General features: G+C 34.2%; 2 protein-coding genes across 3 annotated transcripts; one reads left to right on the forward strand and one right to left on the reverse strand.

Annotated features, from left to right (window-relative positions):
* The first annotated feature begins 8399 nt into the window (after window positions 1-8399).
* Window positions 8400-10856, forward strand: LOC107769052 (bifunctional monodehydroascorbate reductase and carbonic anhydrase nectarin-3-like). Its single transcript, XM_016588226.2, has 7 exons — window positions 8400-8521; window positions 8723-8940; window positions 9035-9141; window positions 9255-9357; window positions 9517-9684; window positions 9764-9817; window positions 10611-10856. The coding sequence occupies exons 1-7, from the start codon at window positions 8443-8445 to the stop codon at window positions 10689-10691; spliced, it is 810 nt and encodes a 269-aa protein (XP_016443712.1). The 5' UTR covers window positions 8400-8442; the 3' UTR covers window positions 10692-10856.
* Window positions 10857-14419: 3563 nt separating this feature from the next.
* LOC107769046 (nudix hydrolase 19, chloroplastic) lies at window positions 14420-21140 on the reverse strand. Of its 2 annotated transcripts, none has more exons than XM_016588220.2 (7): window positions 20491-21140; window positions 19496-19636; window positions 19223-19327; window positions 18506-18605; window positions 17024-17116; window positions 16487-16761; window positions 14420-14640 (listed from the first exon to the last, which is right to left on the reverse strand). In XM_016588220.2, the coding sequence occupies exons 1-6, from the start codon at window positions 21088-21090 to the stop codon at window positions 16487-16489; spliced, it is 1314 nt and encodes a 437-aa protein (XP_016443706.1). In that variant the 5' UTR covers window positions 21091-21140; the 3' UTR covers window positions 14420-14640. The 2 variants fall into 2 exon arrangements, with proteins under 2 accessions (XP_016443706.1, XP_016443707.1); XM_016588221.2 differs by having other exon boundaries at window positions 14420-15250.
* Between the last annotated feature and the right edge of the window lie 6610 nt (window positions 21141-27750).

Below are 27750 nucleotides of genomic sequence, written 5' to 3' on the forward strand. Positions count from 1 at the left end.
CGGCTCAAATCTAGCCAAAATAATTTCATCTCATGAATAAAAACTATATGAAACAAATTCGGATAATAAAGCTTCAATCTATAATAAAAACTAAAAAGTCAATTCCGGGCCTCAGAACCCGATAAAACTCACAAAATCCAAACACTCATTCCGATACGGATTCAACCATACCAAATTTATCCAATTCCGACATCAATTCGTCCTTCAAATCATCATTTTACATTTTTGAAAGTTTTTCACAAAAAATCCCATTTTTCCCCAACTCAAACAACTAATTTAATGATAAAAACAAAGATAAAATTACGAAATAAAATCAAATCCGAGTAAAGAACACTTACCCCAATCCAACACGTGAAGAACCCCTCAAATATCGCTCAAACCCGAGGTCTACAACTCAAGATATGATAAAAATGGCCAAACCCTCGAATTAGAGTTCTTATATTTTTGCCAAGTGAATTATACATCGCGATTTCGGAACAAACATCGTGATAGCAAAGAGTAAAACCTTCAGTTGCCCAAAACGTGCTTCGCGAATGCGACATGTGGGTCGCGAACGCGGTGACCAAGGTCTTCTGACCCTACGCGAACGTGTTTGTGTACTCGCGAACACAAAGAGAAACAATGCATGATGCCTTCCCGCCTTATTTCTGCGCGATCGCGGACCACTGCATGCAAATGCGAAGGCAAAAGTCCTCCAACACTACTAGAAATTCGCTAAAAATCGACCAAAAATTTCCGACCAACGTTGGTCGGTCAAAAAAAGAGACCAAAAACCGTCCAGCTTGGACGGAAATTGGAAAAAAAATATTTTATATTTTTTTTAAAATAAATACCGACCAACGTTGGTCGGTAAATTGGTTAACAAGTTGACCCAGCTGGTCAAACTTGCTTAGTCAAAAAACATTTTGGATTACCGACCAACGTTGGTCGGTAATCTGGACCCAATTTTTTAAATTTTAATAATTATTTTATTATTTAAAATATTTTATAAAATTTAAGAATTTATATTTAAAATTACCGACCAACGTTGGTCGGTTAATGCAGGGGAAGCATTTACCGACCAACTTTGATCGGTAATTTTTATTTTTTGGAAAATAACCGACCAAAGTTGGTCGGTTATTACGTCAACATTGATCAAACTTTCGAATTACTTTTATATTTACTATCTAAATAATATAAATATAATTCGTTAACACTTTTGTAATACAAATAATGAATACACTAACATATACTATATATAACATGCTATTTGTAAATTGATTCATCGACTTATAACTTACTTAGATGCATCGATAAATATTAAAAACAAAACGTTTGACCTATATCGACTAATAGTAAAAATAAAACGTATACTATAATAAGCTATATATATAGTTAAAGTATTACAATAAATGAAGTATGTGTGTGTGTGTGTATATATCGTGACAATAGTCGTATATATATATAAGAACACGAAGCGCTAGGACCACAAGGTCGGGTTCTTTTAGGGATAGACTTGTGAAGATCCTAATTAGTATATATAATTTATCATCAAATATATCTATTTGTAAATTGATTCATCGACTTATAACTTACTTAGATGCATCGATGAATATTAAAAATAAAACGTTTGACCTATATCGACTAATAGTAAAAACAAAACGTCTCGACCTATATCGATTAATCTATGTCATGCATTATTAGTGATGAATGAATGAAAAATAGAAGAATTTATACTGAACATCTTTGACATATATGTGTGTGTATATATATATATGTATATATATATATATATATATATATATATATATATATATATATATATATATATATATATATATATATATATATATATATATATATATATATTAAAGAAACGAAATAAGTTATTAGTATTAAGTAAACGAGTTAAATTAATAGGTCAAACATGGTCAAATTTTAACAAGCTATATATATACACACTAACATATACTATAACAAGTTATATATATAGTTAATGTGTGTGTGTGTGTGTGTGTGTGTGTGTGTGTGTGTGTGTGTGTGTGTGTGTGTATATATATATATATATATATATATATATATATATATATATATATATATATATATATATGTATAGCCGTATATATATAAGAACACCAAGCGCTAGGACCACAGGGTCGGGTTCTTTTAGGGATAGACTTGTGAAGATCCTAATTAGTATATATACTTTATCATCAAATATATCTATTTGTAAATTGATTCATTGACTTATAACTTACTTAGATGCATCGATGAATATTAATCGATGATTCATCAAAACGTTTCGACCTATATATCGATTAATCTATGTCATGCATTATTAGTGATGAACGAATGAAAAAAGAAGTTATTAGCATCAATTACAATATAGTGTATGTGTGTGTGAGAGAAAAATTACTCATATACTTAATTATAACTTAGAAAATTTACTTAGATAGATGCTATTATAATTTATTAAAAGTAAATAGTTAATATAATTATTTATAAAGATTATGCTTATAGTTTATAATTATTTTATAATAATTGTATAGTTAAATAAAATAAATGCTTATAGTTTTTTATAGTCAAACGGTCAACACTTAATGTACCGACCAAAATTACCAACCAACTTTGGTCTCGTGGAGCTTTTCCGTTGCCCCAGTCTCGTGAGTCATCTCCAAAGGGTCGACCTCCACGTGATCGTTCCTCCCGTCCTGCTCGTGATCGTTCCTCCCGTCCTCCCCGTGATCGTTCTTCCCCTCCTCCACAAGACCGTTCTCTATACCATCTTGTAAATGAAAGTTCATCAGACAGTGATGATGATGTTGTAGAAAACACCCCTTGACTTTTATATACTTTGAACTAGACAAATAGAACCAGTTTTGAACTAGTTCTAATTAGTTTTAACTTGGTTTTGAATTTTTATGTCCAATTGAACTTTAATTTGTTAGTTTTAAAGTATTTATTGAATGTTTTGGTTGTTGTGTTGTTATTGTTGTTGTTGTTGTGTTGTTGTTGTGTTGTTGTTTTTGTTGTGTTGTTGTTGTTGTTGTTGTTGTTGTTGTTGTTGTTGTTGTTATTGTTATAATTCAGCTGTTATTAGGTGTATTGGTATGCTGGCAGGTGGTGTAGCTGCCAAAATAGGCATTTTATGCCAAAATTAAACCCAAAATAACCGACCAAAGTTGGTCGATTTTTAATTTAAAAAAATTATTCCAAAATACCGACCAAAGTTGGTCGGTTAATGAATATTTAATTCCCAGAATTCAACATTACCGACCAACTTTGGTCGGTATTTTGTCTGCACTCTTGAAGTTACCGATCATAGTTGGTCGGTAATGTTTAATTTAAAATATTTTTAAAATATATATATTTTCAATTACCGACCAAAGTTGGTCGTTTTTTTTTAATTTTAATAATTAATAAAAAAACATAATTTAGTTAAACCGACCAACTTTGGTCGGTAAAATTAAATTAATAAAATATGTTTTCGACCAAAGTTGGTCGGTAAGTACTTAAAATTGTCAGATAGTCGTTTTAAGCTGCCGACCAATATTGGTCGGTAATTTCCGACTAACTTTGGTCGGTAAGCCATTCCGACCATCAAAACACTGTCCACACTCTAATGGTCGCGTTTTGATCGGTAATTGGCCATAACCGACCAACTTTGGTCGGTTTTTAGCGTATTTCTAGTAGTGCAAGCTACACGATCGCGAGCTCCTATTCACGAACGCGAAGAACAATACTACCTGCCTCCAAATTACACTACGCGAACGCGATGCCATTGACACGAACGGGATGAAAAACAATGAGATGACAGAACCAGCAACTCTAAAGCATGAAGAAATGGCCCGCAGCCCATCCGAAACACACCCAGCCCCCGGGACCCCGTCGAAACATACCAACAAGTTCCATAACATAACGTGGACCTGCTTGAGGCCTCAAATCACATCAAGTAACATCAAAACTATGAATCGTACCTCGAATCGAACTTAATGAACTTATGAACTTTCAACTTCTACAACTCGTGCCAAAACATATCAAACCAACCCGAAATGACGTCAAATTTTGCATGCAAGTTTCAAATGACACAACGGAGCTATACCCACTCCCGGAATCGAAATACGAACTCGATATCAACAAAGTCAACTCCCGGTCAAACCTCTCAACCTTCCAAACCTTCAACTTTTCAATTTTCGCCAAATTACATCAACTTAACTTACGAACCTCCAAATCTAAATCAGGACACACACCTAAGTCCAAAATCACCATACGAAGCTATTGGAATCATCAAAATAGCATTCCGGAGTCGTCTACATAAAAGTCAAAACTCTGGTCAATTCTTTTCACTTTAGCTTCTAAAGCAAGAATCCTTCTTCTAAATCAATCCTGAATCATCCGAAATCCGAACTCGACTACACACGCACATCATAATACATAATACGAAACTGCTCGAGATCTTAAACCACCGAACATGGTGCTAATTCTCAAAACGATTGGCCGGGTCGTTACAATGTTCCTGATGAAATAATATTTGTTGGTATGAGTCAATTTTTCTATTTTGAAAGCAGGTGACTCAATGAAAACTATTAAACATGTTCTTTTTCCAAAATTTTAAGCTCTACAAACATGTCAATTTAGCCCCATCAGCACATTTAAACAACAAATTTTCATTCTATATTGTTGATCGTAATTCATTCATGAATGACATGACGCCCTAGAATTCTATAAACAAACACTACAGAGTAGTAGGAAGAAAATGTGAAAGACCAGAAATAGATAGGCAGGAGATTTGTGATACGAGCAAACTTCCGGAACAAGGCTAGACAGAAGAATTAACCATTTAAAATTTTGTTTTCCCAATTTTCATTTTATCTAAGCAGTACTTTGGAAAAAAGTCAACAAATCCTTTTCTTTTCACATTTTAAATATTGAAATAATTGACTGAAACATGAACGAGGGCCGTTTAGACATCGCAAGTCTTCCCAAAATTCATTTGCGTGGTGCTTGTTTGGCCCCTTCTGAAACGCTTTTTTTTTCTTTCTTTTAAAACCTTGAGTTAGGTTTGGAAAAACTTTGTCGTGAACGAAACAAAATTTCTTAAGACCAACAATCATCAAAACATGTTTACGTTAGAGAATTTTTCCAGAAAAGTATTCAATAACTTTTAAAAAAAAAAAAGGAATTGTCCAAAACGCCATTCCAAAACACGAGCAGTAGCCCCAGTCAGAATATCATTTGATTTAAAAATTAAATAGCTATCAACAAGATGAGGTGAATGAATGTGATCCAATAGCCAGAAATATTAGTCTTTATGCCTACAGATTTGCTAGAAATTTCCTGAAAGAATAAGCCAAAAAATAGAAAACCAAAAGAGAAGCATAGTTGGAACTTTCTCTAAAATGACTATTTTTTCGATGCTAAAGCAAAATGTGCATTTTTATCCTTTAGAATAGGCAGCTACGAGTGCAAAGAAGTCGAAGATTCAATACACCACGCCAATTTATAGCCTGTTTGGCCTTCTTTTTTTTTTATTGTTTTTGCTAAAATACTTTTTTTTTTGTCAAAATGCTTTTTCGGTTAAAGTACTTTTACAAAGTTAAGATGTTTGGTCAAAGTTTTTAGAAAGACAAAAATACTTTTGAGTAGAAGCAGAAACTATTTTTTAAGAGCTGAAAAAATTTAGATTTTTTCTAATGCAGAAATGTCCGGGACCCTCCTAAACTTGACAACTTTTATTTAGTTCCCCTTAAACTTCACGTGGTCGTTAATATCTCCATGAATTTGAAATTTTGATAGTCTTGATCCCCTGGATGTTGATGTGGCAAAGAGCGTGAATACAATCTCTTTTAGGCGCGTGGGAAGGAAGAAAAATCGAAAAATCAACTTCTAAATGGGGTATTTTTAAATACTAACTGCCACATAATCAAATATAATGATTTATTTGCTTCAATTGCATTTCTCGTTGTTTCTTCTCAATAAACATTGCATATCTTATCTCAATTGTAATTTTTTAGATACAATGAATATAAAGCCGAGGGTCTATCGGAAACAGTCTTTCTGCCCTTTTAGGGTAGGGGTAAAGCTGCGTACATCTTACCCTCCCCAGATCCCACTTGTGGGATTACACTAGCTGTTATTGTACAATGAATATATGTTTCAACTATGTATTTCTTATCTTTTTTTCTATCCAAATCTACAAAAGTTAACTGAAACTTTATTTATTTTAGCCAAATAAAAGAAGATTTAGCCAAAGTAAGAAGTTCAAATGGTATAATTTCTACAACAACAAAAAAAAAATATTGCATATTTTTATTTTTATGCAATGATTATTTATTTAAATTATGCATTTTTTCGAGTCAAATTCGCAAATATTTGGTTGGAATTTTACTATTTTTAGCTAAATTATTTATTTAGCTATGGCGTTCCAGCAGTGTATTTTTTTAGATGCAATGATGATATGTTCTAGTTGTGTATTCCTTCTTTTTCTGACTAAATATGTAAAAGAAACTTAATTAAATTATCATTATCTTTAGACAAATAAAAAATTATATAGTCAAAATAACGTTGTTTCAAGTTTTTTTAATAGATTTTAGCACGAAAAAAGAAATTTAAATGAATGGTGGACTTAAAAGGATAAAAATATACATTTTATTATAAAAAATACTACATGGACAAAAAAATTCATGTGGCAGCGCGTATGTCATACTCCCATGGATTGTCAGCGTCCAGGGGGATCGAGTCTGTGAAATTTCCAAATTAAGGGGGGGTATTAAAGAGCACGTGAAATTTAAGGGAGAACTAAACAAAAGTTGTCAAGTTAAGGGGGTCCCGAAATATTCTGCCTTTTCCAAAGGTACTTTTTTGAAAAGCACCATTACGAAAATACACTTATTAGAAGCACTTCTTAAAAAATTGATCCAATAATAATTACTTCTCAAAAGTGATTTTCCAATTGATTAGCCAAAAATAAATTGTTTCTCACCAAAAATATTTTTTTAAGAAAAATATTTTTTTTTAAAATAAGTTAGAGTTTAGAAGCTTGGCCCACAGATTATTAGACTGATATATAATTTAGATCTCTTCTTTTTAACAAGTTCCTGGAAGCAAAAGAACATTTTATAAGCGGACCATGCTAATTTCAAAATTACTGATGCACCTAATGACATAATTATAAAAATAATATCTTCATGTCACTACGTAGCTGAGTATTTGTTAAGGTTTATTATAAGTCTATATTGGCAGCAGCAGCCTTATTATTCAACAGCAGCAAGGTGCCAAAAACCTTTTCTAGAGATTTTTGCTTTTTTTTCTTTTTTCACAATAATTTTTTTATTTTGTTATTTTGAGAGATTTGTCATAATAAAAATAGATTTAAAAAAATATTGTAACCTTGGATCTCCAGTCTCATCCTTGATATCCAGACTACTTATCTCGTATTAGAATGGATAAGCAGGAAACTTTGCAATTCATCAAAACTTTAAATATCAAGATACTCCAAATAAGAAATTAGGAAACATCAAACACAATCCATGATTCGGATCTGCAAGTAATTTTTTTTTTAAAACCGTCAGATCACCTTTGCTTGATCGTATAAGAAATTCCTTATGCTAACGATGTATTTAATAAAAGTTGTAAATTGAAGTAAAATTAGAGTAGGAAAAGAAATGTACATGTCCTCCATAATAAGTTGTGATCCATTCCTCTATGAACTCATCCAAATTAAAAGGAGCTGAATAGAACATGGTATCATTTCTGCCTCGCCCTATAGGCGCATCACCATCTCACGGCATGCTTAAAAAAACAAAACTAGCTATTAATTTCTAAAATTATTAATTTTTCACATATATATTTATGTGTCTCTCAAAAATATTGGGTTTAATAAATTTGGCTCCACTCTCTCTTCAAGGTCCACCAATCCACGGTAGGGTTTGAACTCGTATTTTTTAACCTACACATTGCATATTGTGCTCTTACCATAGAACAATGCAAGAACATGCAAATATAGGTCCTTGTATCAAGATCAATTGCGCAAATGATAAAGTTTTATTTTAAACATTCCATGCAACATGAATAAACAACAATAATGAATCGCTCATGAATGGTCATGCTAGCGAGAATAAAATTTGAGAATTAAAAATAGAATCTATCTCAATAAAGATGATGTTATCGTGGACGTCAATTAAATAGAATTTCAACCAGTAAAAAGTCAAGAGAAGAATTTCAAAAAGGAGTCCTCGGTCTTTTCATGTACCTTATTTTATATTTATCCAGAAAGTAGTACGATGTTTCAAGCCCACCTGAATTAAATTAGAAATTTCGCATTAGAAGTTTAGTCAAAAGCAACTTCTTTTTGGTCACAGCTTCACATTACCTTATCCTCCCCTATATAATGATCCAGGAGTTTTCTGAATTTGCTCATCAACTACATCAAAACATTTCAACAGTTGAAGATATATAATAAAGATGGCAGCAACCAAAAGCTTGTTCATTATTTCTTTTCTTTTCCTTTCAAGTGCATTTCTTGCAAGATCTGCAGAAGTTGGTACGTTAAAACTATTATAGTAATTCGGCTCCAGTGCATGTTTGATTTTAGTGCATGCATGGCTTCTTATTTTTGGTGCTTTCCTTTATATACAGTCAGAATGAGTGTGATAATTTTTATATGTATGCGCATTTTGATATTTTTATCCTAGATTCGCGTCTGTTTATTGCTATGATTTTCTTATTGTCTGGGAAATTGTAGATGATGAGAGTGAGTTTAGTTACGATGAAAAAAACGAGAATGGACCAGCTAACTGGGGCAAGATTTATCCAGAATGGAACACCTGCAATACTGGAAAATTGCAGTCTCCAATTGATCTTCTTAACAAAAGGGTTGAAGTAGTATCAAACTTGGGAAAACTTCGTAAGCATTACAAACCATCCAATGCCACTCTCTTGAACAGAGGCCACGATATGATGGTAAATTGATAATTGTGGATCAGTACTACCACAATATTTAAGAGACTCCTCGACCATGATTTTATTAATGAGTGATTATTATTTGCAAACGCAGTTGAGATGGGAAGGTGGTGCAGGTCACTTGAAGATAAATGGAACAAAATATCAACTCAAACAATGTCATTGGCACACACCTTCTGAACACACTATCAATGGAAAAAGGTATACCTTACATAAATTCGATGTTATATAATTCACTGCGAATTATTATTCTATGTTTCTCTTTCTCTTTTCTTTTTTTCATTGATTTATTTCCTCAATATCAACAAATGTAGGTTTAATTTGGAGGCTCATTTAGTACATGAAAGCGATGATGGAAAGACTGCTGTAATTGGAATCATGTACAAGATTGGACGGCCTGATTTCTTCTTATCTATGGTAAACACCAATATATTTATATATAATTATTAATTAACACAAGGATTTAACTTATATATCAGTGACTATTTTAATTTTTAAAAAGAATTTGACTATTAACCTGCTAAGGTCATTTGCCTTATTTTTCAGGTTCTTGACGTTGTTTTCTTTTTATCACAGATAGAGAAGGATTTGAAAGCTCTTGCCAATACAAAAGGTATAGAGAGGGCCATTGGAACTATTGATCCAAATCTAATAAAAATGGATGGAAAAAAATATTACAGGTATATTGGCTCTCTAACAGTACCGCCTTGCACTGAAGATGTTGTCTGGACTATTGATAGAAAGGTAATCAAGTACTTAATTAATTTTATGTGAAAAAATTTCATTTTGAAAGTACTTAATTTTATGTGAATTTGTTTCTCAGGTGAAAACTATAACGAAAAGACAAATGAAACTGATCCGAGAAGCTGTTCATGACGTGAGTTGCTACCCCAAAATATTAGCAATTAAGATTTTTTTTTCTCTCTAATTATATTATCATCCCTTATAGTTATAGCGGATGTTTCTGGATCCAACTCTTATTGAGGGTGTTTGGCTAAGCTTAAAAGCTGGTCAAACTAGCTTATAAGCATTTTTGGCATATACGTGTTTGGTAAATAAGCCAAGTGTTTATAAGCTAAAATCAGTCATAAGTCATAATAAGTTGGTCACCCCAACTTATGGCTTTAGCTTATAAGCATTTTTAGTTTGACCAAGGTTTTTACTAGTTTATCCTTAATAATATTTTCTAATTCACAAAATATTTTTTCCAAAATAAATTTTCTAACTTTCTTTTCATTCCATATTCGTTGTTCATCTTTTTCTTTACAAAAAAAAACTTTTAAATTTATAATCTTTTGTAAAGTTTTTAAGGATATTTTAGTCATTTTAATAAAAGAATTACTTATCAGCTTTTTTTACCAAACACATCAACTGTTTATTATCAGTTTCAGCACGTCTATCCAAACACGTAAATGCTTATTTAAAAAATCAGTTTCAACACTTAAAAATATTTTTCAGCATTTCAAACTTATCAGTTATTTACAATCAGCTAATCCAAACGGGCTCATTAAACAAGGTTGACATGTGATAGACTTTTCAGACCCAAAAAACTTTTTATGTTCAATTTGTGCGATTCTAAAAGGGTGGTTCTTCAAAAGAAAAACTCAAGAATCTACTTATAAAGCAATGTTTTTTTGACTTTTCATTTCTCTTTGTTTTATTTCTCACAGGAATCTAAAACCAATGCCAGACCAGCCCAGCCAGTAAACAAACGTCCTATCAAATTCTACAAACCAGAAGAAAGGCCCTGAAAAAGAAGTGAAATTATTCTGTAGCCATAGTTCAAAAAGAGACCATACGCTCTCTCTAAATTTAGCTGTTGACGTCGTTATTATCTACTAGTAACAGATGATTGTATTAATATCTTCCTTATTGTATTTATTCATTGGATCATATATAGTAATAAACGCCAGTTTCTGGACGAATTTGTTTACGTTTGTGAGCCTTGAATTTGTCTGCATTTCTTCCAGCATCCGACAAGAAGAATACAATATTACATTTTTAGACACCTCGATTTGTTTGGTAGGAGTAGTACTTGATAGTGAAAGCAAAATCATAGTCAATTTTTGAAATCACAAAGAGGAAATTTCAAACTTTGACCAATATTTTTGGACGAGTGATCACGCCAACTCTAGTCCTTAGAAAAAGGATAAGCAGTCGCTGTAAATATAATCCGGTCTAAAAGTTCGGAGTCGAATCCCACAGAGAAATATAATCCGATCTAAAAGCCCGGAGTCGAATCCCACAGAGAATTAAGATTTCGCTATAACTGTTCAATATCACCGAGAGGACAAGCTCGAATAACTTTTAAGTTACTTAAACTAATTAACTAGTGATTATCAAAAAGCAATAGAAATTTATCAACTAAAGAAACTAAGGGTTGGAGACAAAATTAAGTAGGTCTAGAGTTATGATTTCCCCAATTGTCGGAATCCTTGCCACTGCGTCTCCTATAATATCGTATAAGTATTCTCTACTGATCATGAGCACTCAACTTATCGTAATTCTCTCTCGAACAACTACAATAATGTACTAGTCATGTTCTCTCGAATTACGGTAGCTCACACTTGTTTTACCGCTCACTAGGATCACGTCAAAGCTTCGTTATCTCTAATCTCGCTTTTAAACCCGCAGTATTGATCTTTCATACACCTTAGGAGTGACTTTGTTCAACAACTACCTAAATATATATCATTTCTCAAGCAACAAATAATAAATAGGAACAATCAACCGATGGTCATTCAATCAACTGAAATAAGCACGTAGTTGAACAAATAGATAAATCCAAAGGTTAAATTGTATTAAAACATAACAAAAATTCATCCTCCGAGAGGTTCCATCAAAACTCTAGATAATAAATTAGTTACTCATAATAGTATGCAAAAACTACAATACTAAAAGTCATAACCAACAATGAAAAGTAGGAAGAAGAAGGGGGAAAACGCGTGGTTAAATCTTCCTCCTTGCTTCTAGCGTATTCTTGCCTCCTTGGGTGTTGTCTTACCCTAAAGTAGTGTCTCTTTCAAAAGGACGTTTTTGGATGTATTTATATCAATTAGGGTTGATGTGGGGCGTCCTTGATCTCTCCTAATTCGAAAAGGACACGTTGAGTCGTGTGCTAGAGTTGGTGCAACGCGTGACTTCTAGCACTCTCTCAGTTATTTCTTTTTTTCTTCTTTGTTCTTTTGCGTGCCGGGTCCAGTGCCAACCTCCATACTGCACTATTTTTTTGTTCATTCGCTAGGCCATTTCGTGCCTACTTTCATGCAATGCACCAATTGTGGCATGCTCCCTGCATCTCTACTCTTTTTGCATCAAATCATCCAATTCTTACCAACTTCCATCCAAATTCATTTCTGCACACAATAAACATGTAATGAGCATATTCTATGTTTATAAATATGTAATCTACCACAACTCACATAAGAAATAATATGCAAACATACTCAAAAACATGTATTTTTCATCGTTTATCAATTACCAGAGCACGTTTTATTAGATGACGAAAGTTCAGCTTTCTCCCACGTGCCATAAACCTTGAGTAGTAAAACGGATGAATTTTCACATTTCTCACTCAATATTAACAGTCGATATTTTTTTCTTAGGGGAAACATCCTGATGTGTGAAATGTTGAGTTATATGGTTGTGACCTTTATATTACTACTCCGCAGACACAAAAAAGACCCTAATTTATATGGGATCATAACTCATAAGAATCTAACTTTAAAAAAAACTGTCATGACTAAGGGTGTACATGGGTTGGGTTGGTTCAAATTTTTTAATTATCAAACCAAACCAATTGTATCGAGTTATTAAATTTAAATACAAAACCAAACCAATAAAAGTCGGATTTTTTAATCTCGAATTTTCGGATTTTGTCGGGGGGGTTTTCTTAGTCTTCATAGCACAAAACGTAAAATTTGTGCTCCAAATATTTCTTTAATCCTAGTAAGACAGAACTATATAAAATGTTTTTCAATAAAATAACATAAATATGAGATGAGTCATGGCATTGTACTAAAATATTCAACAATAAAGATAATAAAATCGCATAAAATAAATATTATTAATAAGTTATAATGAAAACAAATATAATTTAAAATTATGACTAATAAGTACTCCTTGTTATTTACATGATTAACCGCTAAAATAAAAATAAGTTACACTTACATTTCATCTTATCCATGGAAAAACTAAAAAATAGATATTCAACACTATTTTCATCCATAGTACAATTGAATTGAATGTCTTTTATTAGCATTAGTATTGATTTGATTTTGGTTTAGGATTTATTTGAGTTACTAACATTTATGGACTATAAAACTTATTGGAGCATCCAAAAATTATAAGTCCAAACTTGAAATAATACGTTAAAAGATAAAACTATAAAAAGCTTAAGAAATATTTATAAACTACACTACCATAAATATTTTTATGTATTAAATACATTTAAAACTTTTATACATATAATGTCGGGTTGGTTTGGTTTCGATTTGACTTTTTTTAGTTAAAATCAAACCAAACCAAATATAGTCGGGGTTTTTTTTCCAACACCAAACCATAGTCGAATTTTTTTTCTCGATTTGACTCGAATTATCGGGTTGATGCGATTTGTTGGTTTCATTTGTACACTCATAGCCGTGACTAGCAGAGGGCATTGCTGAACTCCTTAGCAAAGATTATTTTTTGCTGATGAGATCTATTTTTATGGAGTTCTAAAGAAGTGAGACCAAAAATCTAGAACATATACTTTTCGATTTCCTTTAACTTCTCGGACGTCCGAGGCATCTTAAATTGCCTTAACATAATATTAGTCAAATTTTGCTTTGATAATTCTCCACATCTCCCCCTAAACAAAATTCTCCACTAAATTATCCGTCAAATTAAAGCCAACTCCGTTGATCTTGAAAAATATATCTCCTCCAATCTACTTTAATTGATATTTGCTCCTTTTTTCCCCACGATATTTGATTTTTTCAAGAAGGAATTAAATTCTTTTTTCCAAAGTAGTCCTTGGAGTAAAGAGTCTAGGAGCATTTATTGTATTTTTAATAAATAAATTACGATTAATATGGTCAATTTCATTCTTAATTAATGCTTAAAGATAAATTCAGTGTCGTCTTTTGGATTAGAGCCGCAGAAGATGAGACTATTCGAAGCTAAAAAACATGTACACTGTAAAGAGAGTGACCGGTCAGACGTTAGATTTCAGTAAATTGTTATTTAAATGAATAGACGTCACAAACATTTGAAAATTTTACATCATGGAAATTGAAAATTGTAGAGTAAACGGGAGAAATGGTTGAAAATCAAACAAAAGGTGCCATCTTTCGACTTCCAGGTAAATGTAATCTTTAATGAATTAACTAATAAGACATAATACGTATTTTTTAACATCATATATACCTTTTTTTCTTGGGCAGAAAGTCACGAACTCCCGTAGGCCGTTTGTTTTTTGTTCTTCGCTGTTCTAAAAGTATAACTCTCAAACCTGAAATTCAAATTACAGAGAGAGAGAAGCCAATGCGCATTGTTTACAAAGTATACATGTACAAGGCACGCGCATTTTGGACACTTGCTAGCAGTATTCATCTACTCATGAATTGGACAATGTAAATCGCAAAGGCACTGATTGCAGCACCGGTGGAAGTTCATGACTCACTGCAAGATTAATAGTTCGTCTCATCGGAAGATTGTCGCCTGGAAAAAGAAAGAAGAAAAAATATGAAAGAGAAGTTGCATTCGACGACGAACTATGTGCTCCGACACGGGTGCAGGTGTCCGACACGGGTGTGGATCTAGAGGTCGGATCCTTCGAGATGTAAATTATAAGATTCAGGGATATGGATATGGATCCTAATACAAATACGGGTGCGGGGATCCGGCTAAAAATAGTTCAAAAAAATAAAAATATCTCTAAATTTTGTGAGATACCTACGTATAGCTTGTAAAGTGTGGATTTCCTTTTTATTCTCAAGTTGTAGATACGTAAAGGATTGGATTTCAAGATAAGGTATATTATTTTCTTCAAATTTGCCCAAGTTTTGGTTTTGATTTTGGAAATCAAATTATATCTCGTCTCGAATTTTTCCGTCCATCGTGGTCAAACTACCCAAAATTGTTTGATCAGATCCAGTACGGAACCCATACCCACACCCATACTAATATAGTGTCGACACAGGTGCGGCACCGAAACTGCCGTGTCGAAGCAACTTAGACGACGAAAGAAATCCCATCATGACTATGAAGTTTCAGCATTCACTATAACATCCATCCAATTTGAGCGCCCACAACAATCCTCCATATTTCTCTAGCAAAATAACAAGAAGCTGTAAATACATCCAGGAGGTTATTGAGTAAAAGCATATCTAGTCACAGTAGATTACATTTTATAGAATTTAAAAGAAAAAAATAAAAGTTAAGTTTGTACTAAAGTTCTTCTGGTAAACTATGCAGTCATGGTAGAAAGGGAATTCATATATGGTATAAAAAATCTCAAACCGATTCGGACCTGATTTCCACAACTGATAGTATCTTACTCACACTATACTAAACTCTACAGCAAAACAAAATTTAACTCTTACATTTGTTCTGTTTGAATGATACATCCGAAATTATAACCTAAAATTTCCACAACTGCCAATCGCAACCAATAATTAAAGAACCCAGGAAGCATATAAAAATTCCAAAACATAGTACAACAAACGTCCCCGACTTCTAATGATCTATCAAGGGAATATAAAACTTCTCTAAAAAGGGATAAGGCTCTAATTTGGACGAGTTAAAACTTAATAATCATTGAGAAGGTTCTCAAAAAATTAACCTTAACAAATTAAACAAAGTAAAAGTTGCTACTGAACCTATTCAAACATCTAAAATTATTCAGTCCTCGTCATTTTCGTTTCCTAGTTACTGGAGAAAAAGATACAAATTCTACTGGAGCCTGCTACTAATAGTGATGCCTAATATACTTGCAAAGGCGATGGAGGAGCGCAACCCACATGTCCAAGAAAGGAAGTGGTGTATCATTGTTCACCCTAAATACAGGATACTAATTTGGCTCATTGCCAGTGGGATTATCCGGAATTTGTACTCAAGTAGATTAACAACCATGGCGATCTACCTTTGCATTATAATTTCAAGCTCCTACTTATCTGAAGACATGGAAAATCTTACTTACCTAAGAAGGTTTGAAAATAACATCGTTTATGTCAACTACTAAAGTCCTGTCATGCAGAAAGACATCACCCGTGTTAATCTTACCACCTAAGTAGAAAAACTTTGAGAAAAATGTAAACTTAATGGTATAGAGCAAACTGACACATTAGAGGAGCTTATTACAGTATTAACATTGCAACAATGTCAGCAACTCTATTTCTTTTCTTTTCTTTTTTATTAATCAAAAGCCACCCTCATGGTGGGGGGTTAGGCATGACCCTACCTCGTAAATTAATAAAGCAACTCTATTACAAAGAAGAGATTTTGCAATAGAAAGATGATAGACGCAACAAGAATAAATGACATACAACACTAAAAGAGCACCAACCTATAAATTTGAGAAAGAACTTGCAAGTTGTTTAACTTGTGCTTCAGCCCCATTCACCCAAGAGGAAATGAGATGATGAGCAATTGCAAAGGGCCCAGGTATAAACATAGGAGCAAGTTCCCCACTTTCCACATTGAAATCGGATGACAAGCTCTGTCCTCTTTCTACACCCTTGCACATTTGGTCCACTTTACCTGCGGCTGTCCTTTGTGCCTTCTTGTATTCCGCAAATGTGAGCGCCTTTTTCACATCTTCTCTGCTGTGCCATTTAGCATCTGGATCACAGGTTGATTCACCGTCACAAAAAAGAAAGAAAATGGCCATAATCAAAATATAAGGTGGAATCCACACATTATAAGCCAAGGGGCCAATGATAAATTCTAGAGACCTACTATCTGAATTCTTTTCCAAGAGGCCCTATTTTACCACATTCCCCCCAACCCAAAAAAATACGAGAGAGAGGGGCAGTGTGGGAGGGGAATTTTCCTTCGAACCTTTGAGAAGAAAATCAAACATAATAAAAGATTTCTATGTTACCTTCTAACTCCGCCTTATCCACATTAATATCCAGCGATTTTGCATACGCAAAGAATCCCACCATAAGCTGGCACGGCATGGTGCTAGGTCCAACTGCAAAGGAATCATACAGTTCGGCCATAATCACAAAAGGAAAAGAAAATGGCATGCAGGATACACACAAAATATACAGTAACAAATACTAGTGAAAAAAAGGAAACCTCTGAAGACCCATTTCATGAAGCAACTAATTGGCGCACAATCAGATCAACAATGTTCAAAAGGGAAAAGGAAAGATAATACGCATTTCCCATTAACCCATGCATAATTACGCATCACATCTCCTCTAAGAAAGGGTATGGAAGAGATTGAGCAACTTTATTCACAGAGTGAAGCAGGAACAACTAATGGCGAGATCTTAAAGTGAATACGGCACGCAAGGTGAGACTAACCATAGGCTCGTCGCTGACAGAACCATGCAGAAAAGATTATAAACAAATAACAACTTTGTCAATTATAAAAAACAAAAGCTCCAATAAGACAGGAAAATAACAACAATAGCAAACAAATCTGATATATAACTGAGAGGGCCTGGAGTTTTGATTTCACAAGAAGCAACAGCAGAGAATGCTTCAACTTCTGTAAATATGCTTGTTTTGCAAAAGCATTCAACCAAAGGACAGAAACTTATAGGGAAAGTAATAAATAAAATTGTGGTTGCAAAACATAGTCAAACATGAAAGAAATGTCAGGATAATATCGAGAAGATTTGTAGCTAAATAAATCCAAAAGAGCAACTTTAGTATTCATCCAATATATTGTTATTAAAAGACATTGCTTCATCACTACGATGCAAAGCAAGGGGTTATTGCTTCATGGGTGAAGCCGTGCACTTCAGAGAAGTATAGGCTTCAGAGAATGATGCGCAAAGTTATCCAAATGAATATCGGTTGGCTTTTTGGATCTCAATTTTGAGAAGTTGGATTAATAATAAAATTTTTGTATATTGGATGTTGAATTTATCATTAGTACTAAATTCATATTTCCTTTGTCCCAGTTTATATGAAGGTGTTTGACTGGACAAGAAGTTTAAAAAATGACGGAAGATTTTTGAAACTTGAGGTCTAAAATAAATCATAGAAAAGTGTGGCTAGAAATCATCTCATTAAGGGTAAAAAGAGAATTTTAAAGTTGAACTGTAACTAAATATAGAAATGTGTCATTCTTTTTCGGACTGACTAGAAGGAGAGAAAGTCGCATAAATTGGAAAGGAAGGAATATATGTTTTGCATTTTCTAAATTTTTCTTAAATTGTGTGATTCACTTCTCTTTCTTTTCAAGCTCCACAGACCTTGTCGCTTTTTAGCGCTTCCTTCTTAAGAATAGCTGATTCCATAATTACTTTACATCATAAAAAGCAAGGTGTATAAGATCATATAAAATAAGAAGTGCCAAGAGAATGCATGGGAACAGACACCGCACATCTGTTTCCAAGAACATTACCAGGCCATGGCTGAGAACTATGGTACACAACTTGTCCAACTTCAATACCAGTCTCCTCCCATGTTTCTCTTCTCACAGCCTCTTCCAAACTTTCTCCTGGCTAGTAACAAATTGAGAAAGTAATAAACATGTATTCAGAAAAATATTGTGAGTGACGGGATCGAAAATCAATGCCTGCTAATTACCTATTAAAAAGAAAAAAAAGGGGGAAAACAAACCAACCGGAAAAAAAAAAAGAGAAACTGAAGTACTGCCGGAAATTGAAATACTCCATCCATTCCATATTATATGACAGTGTTTCCTTTTTGATTTGTTCCAAAAAATTGACACAATTTCTTTTTTACGATAAGACATTGTCATTTGTAGACCACAAGATACTAAGGTATTTAGCATGTGTCAAAAGTCTTGCCTTTTTTTACTCGAACTCAGTACCCTGTCAAACATCATCATATGAGATGAAATAGAGGAAGTTAATAAAAATTGACCAAGGGCTAAAAGTAAATAACTAATATACTGATGCAGAAATGAGGTTCTATTGGCTAAAATTTCTTTTCACCATGGACAACATCCATGGGGATCAAAACTTATGAATGCTACCTTTACTAAATTAGGTAATTGCATAAATGAGGAAGACAAGCTATGGGCAGCTCGAAAATGCATGGCATACATACTTCTGTTGCTCTAGGCCTTACTTAAAATCAAAAGTACGAGACATACCTCCATGAAACCAGCTAGACAACTCCACATGCGAGGTACAAATCTCGACTGCCTACTTAATAGCACACAGTCATTCTCTTTGTCAATAACTAACATAATGACAACCTGTTGCGAAGGCAAGACGCCAAAAGAAAGTTAGGATTCTCATGTAGCATTTCAAATGTAAGTCCCATAACCTCTTCCACAAAACAAAGAAAAACAAGTAAACCAAACATGAGCACAATCACAAGCAAAATCTAATCAGAGAGAAGAAAATGAATCTGATTGACATACGGGATCAACTCGAGGATATATTTTCCTCTTGCACAACTCATTAGAGCATTGTTTCCGCCTCCCAGCATCAATTAAATTGTTCTTACCTCCACAAAATCCACAAAAACGTGATACCGTATGCCATTCTAGTAATGATCTGGCCTGATAAAATGCCAAAGCCGAAAAAGTAAAATATAGCATCAGTCAACATGGGCACCAATTTTTATCATAAGTATAATAATAACTAACTACTAAAGCAGAATGTTACTCAATATTTGGATATGCACAGCTCAACAATGACAATGATGTGGCAACTGTAACCTAAATTCATTTGCCATTTATCAGAAGAAGAAAAAAAACTGATGCTAGATGGTATTATCAGGACTCTTGGACGCGTCCGCACCATGTCTGCACTTCCTGAGACAACCAACCCTTAAAACAATCTAAATATGACTTTGGTAAAGAATACTTAAAATACTAAAGGTCCATTTGGTTATAGGGATTAGGGGGGTTATCCCAGTATAAAATTTGGGAATAATTTTGTCCAGCGTTTGATCATGGGTATTATAAAACCAGGATAAATTTATACCAAAATCATGGGATCATCCATCCCATATAGGAGGTGGGATTATAATCCTAGGATAACTTGTCTTGAACCAAACGACCCCTTAAGTTTGAAATGCACATTTACAATGTGACATTAACTGCATAATCAGGTTTGCAGTTCTAGATAGAGATTAGCAGCCATTCTAATCCTAGTTACCACACCTTTTTCGCCTACAAGAATCAACATATCTAAATATAGATAAAATGAGCTGCCTGAAAAAGATACATGGGTTTAAAATAACAGCAGGCAGTGGCTAGTTTATGAAACTGCTTCAACTACCTTAATATGCCTACTAATCACAATGCAGGCCACTAGAACAGCTATAGGTGATCCAATTCAACAAGAAATGATAAAAGATGGATTTTGTTGAAATTGTAATGAAAAAGCAGAAGTAAATAGGAATACATACATGACCAGCAATAGCAAGTTGAGCCATGGCTGAAGCATTTTCCCAATCAGAGGCAACCATGAGAGTCCTGAGTTCAACAAAGCAAAATTGCCTAGCACCCAATTCATTTACCAATCGACTACCAGCCTCTGTGACATCAATAGCCCAGTACACAACATAAACGCCATCACCATCACCCTCAGAATCAGAACCCAAGTAAACCAAAGAATCTTCACTCAATTTTACCTCAGAAGAATTCTCCAAGAATGCCTTACAATCGTTAAAACTCAACCAAGCCAAGTGCCAATTAGGCTCAGGCGAATTCTTGAGTGAGCCGGCTAAAGGCCTTCCCTTTCTGAAAGGCAAGATCTTGAAATTAGGGGAAGTGAGTGAAGGGTTATCCGTATGTTCTTTTAAAAGAAGGGTTTTAAGGGTGTGAAGAGCAGAGGCTGGTGAAAATGGATCACTTGGTTTAGGGGTTCTTAGCTTTATGGGGTTGCCTGCAAAGGCATGAGTCTTGAACAAATTCATGGACAAGAGTGGGTGACTGTGTAGTAATCTTGGGTTTTTGGAGAGGGAGACAAGTTGGGAAGAATTTGAGAAGGAAAGACGAAAGATCATTGCTTTTTGATTGGTGTTTCCTCAACAAAGGAAATGAGGTTGGTGTATGACACGTTGACATCTGTACTTTTGGCTCCCTCCCCCTATTGTGTCCCCTGCGCCACCACGTTGTCTTCTACTTAGCCACAATTTCATTTGTACACCTTGGAGTGCTTTTCTTTTATTTATTTCCTTCTCTAACTGATATTGGATCTTATTAATTCGAATTTCAGATTATTATTTTTTATTTTTAAAGCTTAAACTTGAAATTTCTAATTAAAGGTGAAGAAATTCGGTGTTCGCTGTGACGCTCTTTTTTCTTATACTTTCAAAGTATGAGTGATACCTTATTAATTTAAGAAATGTTACTTCAAAAGTTGTGTATTCTCTTCTCTGTAATTTTTATGTATTTCTCACCTCTCTAACATAAATAAAGTTGGTAAACCAAAACAATATTTACAGGGCGCTCGAGCTCCCTTAACCTGGAATGTAACTAGGTATCCATCCATATATAGTGCATTAATTTCCACGAAAGTCTTTTAGCACAATTCATATGTAGGATCCACGTAACACACAAATGTCTCAAAGATATGAACTCTAATAAGCACATGTCAATATTGATTCCAGCTTCTATCATCAAATATGGAAGCTGTAGATAGTAATGGTTCCTGTCCCAGTGTTAAATCCATCATAAAGATCCACAATTAGCCCAGATGACATCACTACTTGATAAGTGAAAATTAAAACCTTATGCTTTAGGTAGGGGGCCTCTCAATCTTGATAACCTGCCTTTACTCAACAATTGAATGTGTCATTTAATATGTAAATCGTGTGTGGGATGAATTATAACTTCATTATTAGTACTATATAAGGGACCATGTGAAGAGTTTTGTAATCCTTAGTTACTTTGTAACTATCTTGTTAGTTTGCCAACCAAAAGGGTTTGCTCTTCCAAATATGTCTTTGTATTTGTTATTTATGACTTCATATACTAAAGTATGTTTCCAATAAATCAAGATACTTTCAAATCCTTTTTGGTAATACATAGCCCTTTAGACTAACTTTTTACGAGTGAAGTATGTACCATAACTTTGTTGTTCCTACTTTATTTCTTTTTACTTAGGTTCTTATATTTAATTTGGTAAATGCATTAAGCTTTCAGCCCTTCAAAAATGCTTGAAAAGTTTGCGAATGACGATGATGTCATCTAATAGAAATAATTATGCACAAAGATAAATCTAAAGAACTAAAGAGTGAAAATCGTTCGTTTTCATAAAAAGTATAGATGTTATTATTTTAAATGTTTAAATGTGGCCGAAATATAAATCCGAACATAACAGAATACAACCACGAACAAAATCTTAATTCCCAAAATCTGGTGTCACAAGTGCATGAGCATCTACCAGAATATACAATACCACTACAACAACTGTCTAAAATAGAAAATAGACATAATACAATAAATGGATAGGATAATGGAGACTTTCTGTGCTACGGATCGTAACATAGAGAACAGCTCACCACAAAATCTCCTCAGCAATTGCGCCTACGCGCCTAGATGACCATCAAAAGTACATATCTCAATACATGCACAATCAGTGCAGAAATGTAGTATAAGTATGTAAATCAACGCGTACCCAGTAAATATCTAGCCTAACCCCGAAGAAGTAGTGACGAGGGGTCAACATCGACACTTACTAGTGGTTTAATAAATCAAGTACAGTAAAAGTATACTGGTAAAAAGCATGACAAGTAAAATAGTGAAAACAGATATAGGTACATGATATGATCCTCAACTGTAAAAATAAACACGAAGTCCTCCAATACTAGATACTTCCTCAAATAGGGTACACAATGGTCAACACCAAATAAAATATCACATCTCGAGTCAGGAAAACTCATAGGTACATTGACTCCCTATCAAATATTACGCATGAATTTTTAATCCCTATCAAATATTACGCATGATTTTTTCGAGGTGAACGGCCTGATCCCATAAGAGTAATGGCATGATTTCTTATCGTGGAGTGCGTCCCGATCCCATAATAATAGTGTACGCTGCCGAGGTCAGACGGCCCGATCCAGATGCATCTCATAATACTGTCGAGGCGAGTGGTCCGATCTCATAATGATACTACTAAGGCGTTCAGCCCGATCCCATAGGAATAGTGAAACTTGACGGGTTACTAGCCCACTCATGAATATACGTGTGAGTTATGAAATTCGAGAGACTTTCGGACAAATTCGTACAATACAGGAGAAATTCGTAAATGGAAGTGTAATTTTCACTATTAATCAAGTAGCTCATCAAATATCTAAAATAGCAAGTCCAATATCTTACTCAAGTCTAGTCTCAAGCTAAATTATAATTTAAGACATTTAACCAGCCAAGAATAACTCAAATAGTACAATTAAGCATGACGTGAGTCTAAGTCTACCCGGACATAATAAGGAATTCTAGCATATGCACGGACACTCGTCACCTCATACGTGCATAGCTCTCACAACATGTAGCACATAACAAATATAGCACCTACGGAGTAAATTCTCCCTCACAAGGTTAGATAAGATAAGAGACTTGCCTCGCTCTGAAATCTGATAATCGGCTCCAATACCTCTCTAACACCTCAAACCAATGCCAACCGATCTGAAACTAGTCAAAGAAAATAAAAACCAATCAAAATATATCCAAAGACGCGTAATTCAATAATTAATAACAATTCTCAACTCCACGCGAAAAGTCAACAAAGTCAACCCCTCGGCTCATGCGTCCGAATTTTGAATTTTTTTGAAGATAAATATAATCCATAGTACCACAACTCAAATATATAATTTCTTCCCAATTCTATGTCCAATTTCGTGGTCAAAATCCAAAAATATCATTTCTAGATTTTCTTCTAAAATTTCACAATTTCTACCAATTTTCATGTTAAAATCCATATATATTTAATGTATATAACTCAAAATGAGTAGGAATCATTTACCTTGTGATAGATGATGAAAATATACCTTCAAAATCGGCTCCAAATGAGAAAATGAGATGAAAATGAGCAAATCCCTAATTTGCTAACTTATATTCTATCCAAGTACTTCCTCTTCACGATCGCAGAAACACCCGCGCGATCGCGAAGGTCAAATAGCCTTGCCCAGGAATTCCTTTTACGCGAACGCGAGGTCCCACTCGCGAATGCGACACTCAACCTGACTAGCCTACGCGAATGAGAGCCCAGCTCCGCGAACGCGAAGGCCAAGCCTCCAGCCTCATAAATTTGCGGGGAGATGTTTGTGATCGCGAAGAGCAACCCTCCAAACGAAAGCCACCCCGCTAACATTTCCCATTTGCGACCCTGACCACGCGAACACGGAGACCAACCAGACCACCCCAACACGATGCCTTCTCGCGATCGTGAAGCGTAAACTCTTCCCCAGCTCCAACAGCCATTCACGATCGTAATACCTCCTATGTGATCGCGAAGCACACGCCTGACACCAGAAACCAACAGTTGTAAAACAAAGGGAAATGGTCTAAAACCATCCCGAAACATATCCGAGGTCCCTAGGACCCCGTCCAATCATACCAACAAGTCCCCATACCTTATCCAAACTTATCCAAAAGGCTCAAAACGCCACGAATAACATCAAAACCACGAATCGACGATCAAAATCTTCCCTTAGTTTTCAAACATTCAAAATTCTCCGAATGCGTTCGAATCACACTTAGACATTCCGGATCATAACCAAACTTCACGCACACATTCCAATCAATAATAAAATAAATCTATCCAAGATCCCAGAACACCTCATGGAATCCGATAACACAAAAGTACACTCCAAGTCAAACTTAATAAATTTAAGAACCTTCAAAATGCAAACTTTCGATAGTAAGCGCTAAATCATTCACGGACTATCGATACTCAATCCAAACATACGCCCAAATCTGAAATCATCTTACGAACCTATAGGAGCCTTCAAATCATGATTCCGATGTCGTTTACTCAAAAGTCAAACCTTAATCAACTCTTCCAACTTAAAGCTTCTGAATTGAGGATTATTCTTCCAAATCAACTTCGAACCTCTCGAAAATCAAAACCGACTCCACGTACAAGTCATAATACATAAAGTGAAGCTACTCAAGGTCTCAAATCCCCGAACGACATGCCAGAGCTCAAAACGGTCGGTCGGGTCGTTACAATACTGTTGATGGTCATATACTATTGAAATAAAGATATTTCTTTTCTTACAAACAATTTAATTTGTCAGAAATCATATAATTCTTAATTGGTTAGGTAACAAAGTTTTCTTTTAAAAATAAAGCATTAATGATTAATGACAAACTAAATTAATTCTTGAACTTTATTTTAATGAATTTAGGTCTTCTGAATTTCATCTAAACCTAGACTTTAATCACTATATTTTTTTTAGCATAAACTATGGTCGCATAAAATTATGAGTATTTAATCAAATAAATACCAAAATAATCTATTAAAATTTCTTCTTTATTTCTACTTCTAATTAGAAATTATATGCTCACAAATTCATAAAATATTAAATATCTTCTTTAATTTATGATTATATTCCATTTGGAATCATTTTGCATACTTTAAATTATGTTACTAAACATCAAGTTATCTTTGTCTCTTTAATATCTGCTTATTCCTTAGTACGCTTGCTTTCTTAAAAATTTCTGTTAATAAATTGTCTAATGATGTGATCAAAAAACCTAAATAATGAATAATACACGGTAAAGAAGCGATCATCTAAAAAGAGTTGTGCCTAAAAACGTAACACAAATTATTATTTTTTTCAATTAAAACCATTATGATGTACTTTATTACCTTTATCTTGGGCTCGGGCTTAGCACGGGCTTTTCAAGACTAGTATATGGATTTTTTTACTTTTAACATGCGCTAGAAAATATTTATATTTGGTAGTCGAAACAGTGCATAAAACTTGTATAATTTTGATATATAATATACAGAATGTGTATATATACAAAAAATCTATATTTTTTAACTATTATTTTAAGAGTGGCTATACAATGTCATTTTCCCTGTATATCTATATTATTATAAAAGTATGAATACAATGTTGGTTTATCAAAATAGCCTTAAAATTTAAATATAATAACTTCCAAGGAAAGGCCATAACCGAAATTCCAACGTCGGCCCTCTAATCCTATTAGCCATAGGGCAAATACATGAATACATCTAGTTGTCCCTAAACCTAATACCAGTTCCTCCTAGGAACACGTTATACTTCCTAAAATTCATATATTTGACTACTTATATTGTCCGAATCCTAAACTAATACCAATAACTCTAGGAATCCATTCCTATTACAAATTTAATAATTTGAGAACTTATTATATTACCGAATCCATTAGGAAAAAAGACTCAAACACTTCTATAAAAGAAGCCATTATTTTATATTCTCCATCATAAACCTTTTGAGAAGTATATTACTGTTTACCCGAAAAATCGGATAACGTTGAATTTATGTATGGTTCTAAGGATAAGTAGATTCCTTTGATCTGAAGATAACAATATACGTATTTATGATGCAAAATAGAAAATGATGAACAAAGATACTTAGTGAGCTTTAGAAAGATAAACACAATGAATTCTTAATCCCAGGGAAGATGTCTTCTATTACAATCTATCTTGCCTTTTATAGCCAAGGATCACTACTTTATCTATAGCAACATCTTGGAGTAATATTACTAGTGGAGGACCCATGATGGTGTATCTCCTCCTTAATTCCTGCCAAGATTCTCTCCTTTGGTGCGGTTGTAACAGCTTTTTATCTGTGAGCTCGATACCGACTCGAGCTCGGTGTCGGATCAGAACCTCGGCCTTGGTTTCGAGCTTGGTGATCACTTTTGGCCATCGATGTTCGGGGCCTGTATCGGTCGATGTTACCTCGGTCGATTCGGACGCCCCGAGCTCGACGCCCCTATCTCGGAATTCGTTCTGGTTCTCCATGAAGATACCCCTTGACTGAGATGCCATCCTCGATCGATCTTCATGATCGAGAATCGGTTTTAACCGTATACAGATAGCCCCCTCATTTCTTGGAAAGAAGATGACGAGAAACGATGTGATTTCCCTAAGGTTCGACCGAATCAATAATGACGTTTTTATCGACTTTGACTATGACGTGCGTGATAGCTGTCCTATCGATTTGGTTTTATCGAGGCATTTAATGTGTGTCAGTCGGTGGCTAACGTAAACTCCGAGTAAACGTAGCTTTTTCAATGTTTCAAACTTGATTGGGTCCTTGTTCGAACTCGGCAGCTCGTAGGCTTTAACATTTGAGTGTTTATTTCGAACTCGATATAGAAGTAGCCCGTGGGCTTAATATTCGAGTGTTTATTTCGAACTCGAGATAATGTGGAAGCCCGTAGGCTTAATATTCGAATGATTATTTCGAACTCGATGTTGAAGTAGCCCGTAGGCTCAACGGTCGACTGAGTATTTCGAACTCGATATAGAAGTAGCCCGTAGGCTTAATATTCGAGTGTTTATTTCGAACTCGAGATAATGTGGTAGCCCGTAGGCTTAATATTCGAGTGATTATTTCGAACTCGAGATAATGTGGAAGCCCGTAGGCTTAATATTCGAGTGATTATTTCGAACTCGATGTTGAAGTAGCCCGTAGGCTCAACGGTCGACTGAGTATTTC

This window comes from Nicotiana tabacum, chromosome 22, assembly GCF_000715075.1.
Source record: "Nicotiana tabacum cultivar K326 chromosome 22, ASM71507v2, whole genome shotgun sequence".
Lineage (NCBI taxonomy): Eukaryota > Viridiplantae > Streptophyta > Magnoliopsida > Solanales > Solanaceae > Nicotiana > Nicotiana tabacum.

Excerpts from the sequence above, each read along its gene's own strand:
- LOC107769052 (XM_016588226.2), top strand. The coding sequence starts at position 8,443 with ATGGCAGCAACCAAAAGCTTGTTCATTATTTCTTTTCTTTTCCTTTCA. Across the intron at positions 8,522-8,722 it reads TGCAAGATCTGCAGAAGTTG|ATGATGAGAGTGAGTTTAGT; the intron begins GTACGTTAAAAC and ends GGGAAATTGTAG. Across the intron at positions 9,142-9,254 it reads CACACTATCAATGGAAAAAG|GTTTAATTTGGAGGCTCATT; the intron begins GTATACCTTACA and ends CAACAAATGTAG.
- LOC107769046 (XM_016588220.2), bottom strand. The coding sequence starts at position 21,090 with ATGATCTTTCGTCTTTCCTTCTCAAATTCTTCCCAACTTGTCTCCCTC. Across the intron at positions 19,637-20,490 it reads AACTTGCTATTGCTGGTCAT|GCCAGATCATTACTAGAATG; the intron begins GTATGTATTCCT and ends GCATTTTATCAG. Across the intron at positions 17,117-18,505 it reads TAGTTCTCAGCCATGGCCTG|TTGGACCTAGCACCATGCCG; the intron begins GTAATGTTCTTG and ends ATTCCTTTGCAG.